At 33.6% G+C, this 9,595-nt stretch overlaps 2 protein-coding genes across 3 annotated transcripts; one reads left to right on the top strand and one right to left on the bottom strand.

Annotated features, from left to right (window-relative positions):
* The first annotated feature begins 45 nt into the window (after positions 1 to 45).
* On the top strand, positions 46 to 5,603 carry LOC108730017 (Dihydrouridine synthase 4). Its single transcript, XM_018459459.1, has 11 exons — positions 46 to 381; positions 453 to 650; positions 747 to 1,283; positions 2,773 to 2,881; positions 2,960 to 3,120; positions 3,193 to 3,272; positions 3,345 to 3,620; positions 3,767 to 4,057; positions 4,679 to 4,748; positions 4,833 to 5,066; positions 5,145 to 5,603. The coding sequence occupies exons 1-11, from the start codon at positions 305 to 307 to the stop codon at positions 5,353 to 5,355; spliced, it is 2,244 nt and encodes a 747-aa protein (XP_018314961.1). The 5' UTR covers positions 46 to 304; the 3' UTR covers positions 5,356 to 5,603.
* Positions 5,604 to 5,672: 69 nt separating this feature from the next.
* Positions 5,673 to 8,982, bottom strand: nac (GDP-fucose transporter nac). 2 transcript variants are annotated; one of them, XM_018459456.1, is made up of 5 exons: positions 8,884 to 8,982; positions 7,483 to 7,608; positions 7,093 to 7,297; positions 6,503 to 6,641; positions 5,673 to 6,417 (listed from the first exon to the last, which is right to left on the bottom strand). In XM_018459456.1, the coding sequence occupies exons 2-5, from the start codon at positions 7,545 to 7,547 to the stop codon at positions 5,825 to 5,827; spliced, it is 1,002 nt and encodes a 333-aa protein (XP_018314958.1). In that variant the 5' UTR covers positions 7,548 to 7,608; positions 8,884 to 8,982; the 3' UTR covers positions 5,673 to 5,824. The 2 variants fall into 2 exon arrangements, with proteins under 2 accessions (XP_018314958.1, XP_018314957.1); XM_018459455.1 differs by having other exon boundaries at positions 7,483 to 7,650.
* Positions 8,983 to 9,595: the final 613 nt, after the last annotated feature.

Consider the following 9,595-nt stretch of genomic DNA (forward strand, 5'->3'; position numbering starts at 1 on the left):
AGCATATGCCTATCTATTTTGTCGATGCCGTAGCCAGCCGTAGCGCATGCTCGTTGTTCACATTGCTGTTCTGTGACAGATTTCATAACCTAAATAATCAAACTTTAATGATTAATATCTTAGTTGCGACGCTTTAAATCTTTATTGTACGGGAAAACATCGATTAAGTGTATTTTTATCACAATTTGTGGTGACCGGGATATTCTTAACTTTTACCGGAAACTGTGCTATTATTTTGTCCTTGCATCTAATTGCATAAATCTGTCATTTGTTAATCTAAGTAGTTACTGAAAATATTACTATTATGACTACCGACGTAATGGTAACATTAAAAGAGCCAAGAATAATAAAAATATGTGCCCCGATGGTCAGATACAGCAAGTAAGTCGAAAATGACATTTTAAAACTTTTAAGTTGCAGTTGTGTTATATTGACTTCTTGCTTTTTATTAGGCTACAGTTCAGAACACTTGTGAGACGATATGGATGTGATATATGTTTTACACCCATGATCTTAGCAGACTCATTTGTGCAATCTTCAAAAGCTAGGGATAATGAATTTACCACGCATGAAGAAGATCAGCCACTAATTGTTCAATTTGCAGCTAAGACTGTAAATGATTTTGTTGGTGCTTCAGTGATGGTTGCACCGTAAGTTTATTACGAATTAGTTTATATACATCTGTGATTTTGATAGTATAGTTCTTGTCTTTCTTATACATATTTTTGTATTTTTCTAATTAACAGATATTGCAATGGTGTAGATCTAAACTGTGGCTGTCCACAGCGTTGGGCCATGCAAGAAGGTTATGGGGCTGATTTATTGAAAAAACCAGAGCTTGTTAAGGATTTGGTGTATCAAGTTAGAAATCGTATTCCAAAACCGTTTACTGTTTCTACAAAAATACGACTGTTAAAAGATATACGTAAGACGATAACATTGTGCCAAACTTTGGAAAAGGCTGGTGCCTCGTTCTTAACAATTCACGCAAGGACGCCTGAGATGCGTAATGAACCAATCGATTTGGATAACCTTAAGCTTCTCAGAGATTATATACAGTTGCCCCTCGTAGCAAATGGTGATGTGAAAAGCTTAGAAAGTGCAGAATTTTTATTCAAAGAATCTAGATGTGAGGGAGTAATGTCTGCTAAGGGTATTTTAACTAACCCGGCGTTATTTGCGGGATACTCTGTCACTCCACTCGTTTGCGTTCAAGATTGGTTGGACATTACGTCGACCATATCGACTGAATTTCAATGTTTTCATCATCATCTGGTATTTATGTTGGAAAAGATCTTGCCGAGGAAAGATCGAGTGTTATTTAATAGTTTACAAAATAAATCATCTGTCCTGGAGTTTCTAGAGAATTATTACAACATAAAACCAAACGCATCTAATTCAACGGAATTGACTAGGTGTAATTTTAGTACATCGCACATACAATCTAAAGAAAAATATATTAATTGTTGGGAGGACGATTCTACCGATTTTCTAGGATGTATTTTTAATATGGATTCATAAAGAAAAGTTCAAGGAAATGTTCTCAAGCTGATATTCATTGGACTTTATATTTAAAACTGTTTAAGATGTCACAAATCAATCAGAAGATTATATTAGCGTCTTAAGCATTGCTTAAGACAGTCTTCAAATAAGAATGGACTATGAATACTGTCCAATAGCATTTAAAGATATTACTTAAGACGGTCTTAAAGTAAAAACAGACTAGGAATACCGCCTTCAGCCACATAAAGTTTTGCACATGGTTTACGTCTTGTGAAATAATAAACTTTTGTAAAGCCCGCTCCACGTCGCCATGTTATTATTTAGTTCCTCGAATTTACATAGATGGCGGATATAGAATATATCAAACTTTCGAAAAAAGGACGGAAGACCCAGTTTTCTTTCCCCGTCAGTATTCTTATAGCGAATTCGATTGGACGCACTCGGTGCGCACTGGTGCACATTAAAGCCGTCGTACACGAAATAACGTAAAAATATGTTTATAAATAAACATAGAGATCGATTAAATCGTAAAATATTTAATACATTTTATTGTATTATTAGGTAAAATATGTATTTCATAATTCGAAATATTTGCATTTCATTTTTATACTTAAATTAAATTAGTGTACAACGGCTTTAATATGCACCAGTGCGCACTAGTTCTTCCAATCAAATTCGCCATTAGTTTGTTTCTGTTGGTTTCTGTATGTGTTTGGTGTATTAATTTTTATTATTAATATTGCAATTTTCTCAATATTTTTTCACAAGAAAACTTAAATTAATTATTGTGATATCGTACAAGGTTATTACAAAACAACAAACGGTGGAAAATGAGTTATAATACACGTAAGTGTAAACGTCATCCGTTTTGCATTGGCCTAAATATTTCTCATTGCTTACATTTGCACTGCTTGATCAATGATTAATTCAATCGATATAATTATTTGTTAAAAAATTTCTAACTTTATGATTTGTAGTTATCAATTTTTTAATCTTACAGTTATGATTTGTGATTCTTAATTTATTTCATGTATCAAATAATAAGAAATTATTCTATCCATTTAAACAAAATAGTGCAAATATTATTAATTTAATTAGTATTTAATTGATCATCCTAAATTTAATAATTTTTAAAATAACATTTTATACTCGTCATATATATATATATACATACATACATATATATGACAAGGAAGAATATTAGTTTGATATATTTGCAGGTCTTACGGAAGAATGCCCTTTAACAAAGGAGAGAAATTACAAATACAGACTATGTGGCAATGGGTTGAGAGTCATCGTCGTCTGCTTTGTCGCATTAACTTTTGCCATTACTACTATGTTGATGTTGCAAATTCTTTACACAGAAAGTATACCACAGGTAAATATTAAAAATAAAAAAAGACAACAAGCAGTAATAAAATATTTTAACAACATTTGAACTCTCATCTCGTTTTAGAGTAGCCTTCATAGCATTCATGGAGCAGTCGCCACAGATTATTCCAATTGTTCTCGAATTGGTACAAAGATATTAACAAGATTAGGCAATGCGGTCGATGCTGCAGTAGCAGCTAGTATTTGCATGGCTGTAGTAGCGCCTCATAAAACTGGTTTTGGCGGGTAAGACATTAACTAACTGATTAACTAACTGATAATTAAAATCATTCTTTTTAATTTTAATTTTGTTTTCAGAGGTGGATATATAATGATATATAATTACAAGAATTACACTCATCCAATTGTCATTGATTTTGCCAGTAATACAACCACAGGTAAATACAATTTTGTTCATTGATTTAATATGTATATAGAATAAGAAAGTCATATATTACTTAATGCAATAGGTTTCTTTGCCGAAGCTGGAATACGTTTGCCAGCTGTATTAAAAGGATTAGAGTTTGCTCAAAGAGCATATGGCAATTTGCCATGGCGCAATGTTGTAGAACCTATCATCGAGCTAGCTCGAGAAGGATTTGTTATATCTAAAGATCTTGCAGATGAAGTGTCGAAGAATACAGATTATGAAATATTTTCCACTGGCCCTTTAAATCCAGGCGATAGATTGCAATTTCAGGAACTTACAAAGATGTTGGACATTGTAGCACGTAATGGTGCAAAGGGTATAATCTGTTTTGCTGTGTTTGCAACTTTGTCAGTTGTTGATAAACTTTTATACAGCCTTGTCTTAATTTTGTCGAACTATTTTCTATATAATCATTAATATTATATTTCTATATAATTATTAATATTTGGCATTTTCTTCTAGCGTTATACAACGGTACTGAGAATTATAAAATTCTACAAAATACTACTCTCAGTGACAAACTGCTGCAACAGTTGGCAAGTTATGAACCTATTGTAACAATGGCAGAAAGATCGACATTGCACCGTCATACAATTTATTATCCGTCACATGCGTCTTTTATGAAAGAAGTGATCGAGGCATTGGAAAACCTTCCAATTTTGGCAGAAAATGCGTCTACTATAGAATCTCAAGCTCTCATTGCTCAAACATTGATGAGCGTATCTTTGCAATCTTCTCAATCTTTGCAATATGGTAAGACACATACCATTTTTCTTAACTGGAGTTATGCTATATATTTTAAGCTTACGTTTACATGGAATATTTATATATTAAGTTTACAATAATTAAATGTTAATATGGCTCAAATAGAATAAATCAATAAATAAAACAAGGGCAAACGAGCCAACTACAATATTGATTTTTGTATATATATACGTTTATTAAAGATCTTATATTGTAGTTGGCTCGTTTGCCCTTGTTTTATTTATTGATTAAGTTTACAATTTTGTCATGTAAAAATAAGCAATGTAAAATGTGTAAATTATTATAAATTGAATACTACAATACAGAAAAAAGGAATTAAGTTTTTTTATAGGAATATTATTAGGTTTTTAAATTAATATATGTGAATAATAATTTAATATATTGATAAATAAATAAATATATAAGAGCGAGATAAAGTTTTAATACAGTCCAGTGCAACGACAAAGAACATGGATCTACAGATTGTTCACATGAAACATAATTTACATAGTATTTACATTGCATACATATAGATGTAGATTATTATGTTTTACGTGTAACCGCACAACCCTGTTGTTAACTTTGATCAGGTCTGTACATAATTAACTATTGATTTCATCATAATTTTAGAAGTAAAAAGAGAAACATACACCGGAGTTATGGCAATGGATTGGCAAGACACTTACGTTAGCATCTTAACGTTAGTAACAGGAATCAATTATACTTATACATCTATTAGATAATGACTGTCACTACAATTATTAATGTATTATAAATGATACAGTGGTCTAAGTTCACCTTTCGGTCGTGGAAACAGAATGGATGGAATTCCTTTTTTCTTAGACAATATTGATAACGATGACTTGTCCACGTTTATCCCTATTATTTTTCATCATAACGAAAAGTTATGCGGGTTACGTGGAGTATTGGGTTCAAACGATGTTTTTCTTAACGGTCAAATTCTCTACAATCTTATCGTACGCGCGCTAAATGTTTCTGCTGCGATAGAATATCCCAGGTACATAACAAATTTAATCTTAAATAAATAGATTTGAAGCACAAGATATATTGACAATCAATTCATTCATTTTTATAGGTACTATTTTGCCGTCGACGGTATGGTAATTGAAAATAATCAAAGACATTCGATGGAGGCTGCATTGCAAGCTCAACTAGATTCCATAATATCGTCATTATCTCATGACGATATCTCGTCGATAAAAAGTGTGAATGCAATTGTTAAAAGGAAAGATTCGCTATCGAGCCACTCGGATAGTCGTGGAAATGGAATTGCATCACGATTTTAAGTCAAATACGCCTTGTTCCAAGTATAAAAAAAAATAAAAAGAAATCAATGTCTGAGAATTTTGGAGATCATATAATGCTGTGATATTAGGAAATAATGTCAGATACATGTATTTATGAACGTTTGTGAACGCTCAATGGAAGTTTTTTTATACAGTATGTAGAAAATTTGTTGGACTGTATACAATATCATACACTTAACATCCTTAACATTATAATACTTTTACATATATTGATATACACGCAGAGATATTTGTACATACATACATACACATATATATATATATATATATTGTAAAATCGTTGAATGAACTTTTGCATCAATTTGCATGTATATGTAAAGAATAACTCTCTTCCATACATTGCTCTAAATTTTCTTAAAATATTAAAAAAAAAACCTATACACGTTTGCATACAATAACACTTTAAATATAAAAATTTGAATAAAATTGTTATATCTAATTACCGTTGTTACACTTTAAATTGCCGTGTCTCGATTCTGCTGTACTCTGTATTCGATTCTAGTTGCCTAATCTTCGCATAAAACGCACTGGCACTAAGGACAACGATATTACTTATCCACCAGAGAAACGGTTTCTTTTCATTAAACCAATAAGTCGCTAAAATCGTTTGAGCGCATGCTTTTGCGGTACCGCTTACATTATGTGTTAAAGGAGACGTGACTTTTATCTGAAGGGCAGTGAAATATCCAATGGCAAAGCCGAATATACCACCGATTGTCATACCAATCCAGAAAAAAGGATATCCAAGCTTCTCGTAATTATATACAGTGATATGTTCCCCGCTAATTATCATTAACGGGATGAAGATAATAATACTATACAAATTATTATAATATGAAAGTAGCCAGATATCTTCATTTACGATCGGGAGCGTCTGTTTCGTACGGATAGAATACAAGGATAACGACAACGATCCAAGCACGCCGAAAAATGTCCCGAGAATAGATAGAGAACCTGCTACATGCTCTTGATCTACCCCTAACCAGAACCCAAAAATAATTATTGTGCAGCATGCTATGCATTTGGAAGATGTTGTTTGTCCTGCAATGTAACTTTCGCCAATTAGTTATTCCATTAATTTATATTCTTTAGCATCAAGTTTAGCCGGTATGTGTAGGATTCTCACCGAGTAAAGTATAAGTAAATACGACATTAAATACCGTCGTTAGCGAACGACCCACGTAGTAAAATGCAACACCAACATATTTTAAGCATAAGTTATTAGTTGCTATCATTGCAGCAAACCAAATTGATAACGGCAATACCTGTAAAAATTTTAAATATATATAAATATTTTATATAATTTCATATAAATATAAAAACTATTAAGAAATTACAAGATTTAAAGCTACAATCTTTCAAATATTCTAATTCAGAGTTTACATTTTTTTGTTGAATTTATTAAATGTTTCTCAATTTGAAGTGTAAAAAAAATCTTTATATATAATATATACAAAGATTTCCTTCAAAATTAAATAATCCATTTCTAGTTTTATTTGTAATGAAAGTAAAGCCCAAGACGCAATTAAAAAGCACAGGAAATAGGAACAGGGAATAACAGATCTCAACTTTGTCAGAAATCATGTATGAAAGTGGTATATATGGTTTCTGATAGTTGAAATCTGTTATTCTCAGTTCCTATTTCCTGTGCTTTTCAATTGTGTCTCAGGCTTAACATTACTATTGTACAATTCTTAAAACAAGTTGTGTGTATACCTTTTTCAAAGTATCCTTTTTAAACGGACTACCATCTGTAATTTCAATGCAGCCTGGAAACCATTGGGATAATATGCGTAAAATAAAAAAGATAGCTACACTCACTATACACTGAAACCAAGTTACAAATAAAGGAGCATTCAGATTCACAGCATCACTGGATAGGAGTGCTTTATTCATGAATACAGTAAAAATTGATACTATCCTGAAAATAATTTGAAAATACATTTAAAGGAATATCTTTAACTGAGAAATTGTTTATAATTTTGAATTTTAAAGATAATTATATAGTTATTATGTTCTTTGTATATCTTAAGAGACGTTTGCATAAATATATTTAATAATTGATAAAACAATATGTAAACAACTTTATATCATTTTGAGACTTACCAATAGGCTATAATCACACATGTAACGTATGCATACTTTGATGCCAGTCCCCTTTCTAATTGCATCTTGAGGTTTGTATAACTTTTAGGGTAATTAATCTCGGCTAAATGCCGAATAATTATGCTACTGTAATAGTCAAACTATTATGGCTATTGTAAGATTGACAGTCTGCATTAATCAGATATGTCAAATTACTATCCCTTGCATATTGCTGTTTACGATATAAATAATTTTTTTAAATTACAATGTTTCAACCAGATCGCAAATAATTTTAAGACTGCAATTTGATATAATTTAATAAAATGTAAATGCGTATTCTAAATTGCCACATTTTTTTTTTGCTTCTGCCACAAATTTCAAATATATACCTATTTCTTAAAATACAAAAAGTATACACATTAATTCAAGTATAAAAAATTAAGCTTGTGTTCTGTTATTAAGAGAAGAGAAATTGTGCTATTCGTATCAATTCATGCTTGTTATCAATCACAGACATTGATAAAAATACATAATACCAATCGACGCATTTTTTGTGAAACAAACGAATCTGACAATTGAAAATTATACACTGTAATTGCTCCACGAAACAAGATATTAATAGTTAAAAGTTGAGGATCTTGGTATATTATGCCACCTTCTTCTTCTTCTTTAATTAATGGCTCACGCCTCCAAATAACAATAGGAGGTCGATACAGCCAGATGACGTTTAGGATTGTTTTCCGTGTATTATAAAAAAATTATGCAACACCCGCGAAAATGGCTAAGTCCGCTCGAACACCGGGCACCTGCGTCTACGGCGTCGTCACGTCGCAAGGACACGCGTCAGGAAGACCGAACGGGTCGTCGAAGACCGCGGGATGATTATGGCTCCGGTCCACTTAGCACTTCAAACGCTACAGAGCATTTGTAACACTAACATGACTGGTCTGGTCCATTTGACGCTTCGAATCGCTCCCAGCAACCCTGATACGTCATCAATACGTCATCGTTTTCGCTCCCACTACCTCACCTCGGGAGGTGGGTTGGCTGGAGCGTTCACGTAACAATTGTAGCATTCGGGACAGTAATGGACCAATCGGAGCGTAGCGTTTGGAGCGTAGCGTTCAGAGCATTTGAAAGAAGCAAGTGGACCGCAGCCTGTATGTTTCAATGCTTGGTCAAAGTCGGCAACACTTTCAAAAATATACAATAACTGTAGCACCCGAGTCGAGACGCGTCCGCCACGAGCGAGTGGTTCATCAGAACTGATATTGTGCCACCGAATGGTGGCTTTGTTTTTGTTAAAGTTGATTGTTAGGTTAGGAAACGTGTCAATATGAACAAAATCGGGTGCGGTTCACTTGATATTACAAATGCTTCGAAACTTTTGATTGACCAATCGGAAGAAAGAATTTTACTAACTGATCAATCAAAAAATGCTTCGAAGAATTCGCAGCATCAAGTGGACCGTAGCCTACGACTCTAATGCCTAATTCACACTGGACTGCACTGGACGCAGTAAGCGTCAATCAGCGGAGAAGCAACCAACCAGCAAGGCAATGGGTGCGTTCAGCAGAACGTTTGTTTTGCAACTGTTGTAAGTTTCCTTCGCGCTAATTGGATCATACTTTTAGATCTAGAAGAATGGTCCTATCTCAGCAGACAATCATAAAACGGTTGCAAAACTGTTGAGTCTGCTGAACGCAGCTAATATTGGCTACGTTTACACCGTGCGCTTAGTCCGCGACCTATACGATAGGTGTCTGTTTAACCTACAGGATGAACAAGGACATCTATTGTATAGGCCGCGGCCTAAATGCACGGCGTAAACGTAGTCATTGGGCGCGTTCAAGTTGACAAAGCGGCTAACCTGCTCGCCAAGCAAATGAACATAATTGGTTGTTACTTATAGATCCAACCAATCATATTCAATCGCTCGGTAAGCACGCCTAGCCGCTTTGCCGTCTTGAACTCGCCCATTGTTTACGCCACTGTAATATCGCCTTACTGATTGGTTGCTGCTCCGCTGCTTGAAGGCCATCACACGTACAAAAATTTTAGTCGTAATCGTAAAGCCCGTATCAGACTACCGACTCTGCAGGCCGACCCGACTGCCAACTCTGACTGCCGATCA

The sequence above is a fragment of the Mycetomoellerius zeteki genome, unplaced genomic scaffold (assembly GCF_001594055.1).
Source record: "Mycetomoellerius zeteki isolate Tzet28-1 unplaced genomic scaffold, Tzet1.0 scaffold823, whole genome shotgun sequence".
Taxonomy (NCBI): domain Eukaryota; kingdom Metazoa; phylum Arthropoda; class Insecta; order Hymenoptera; family Formicidae; genus Mycetomoellerius; species Mycetomoellerius zeteki.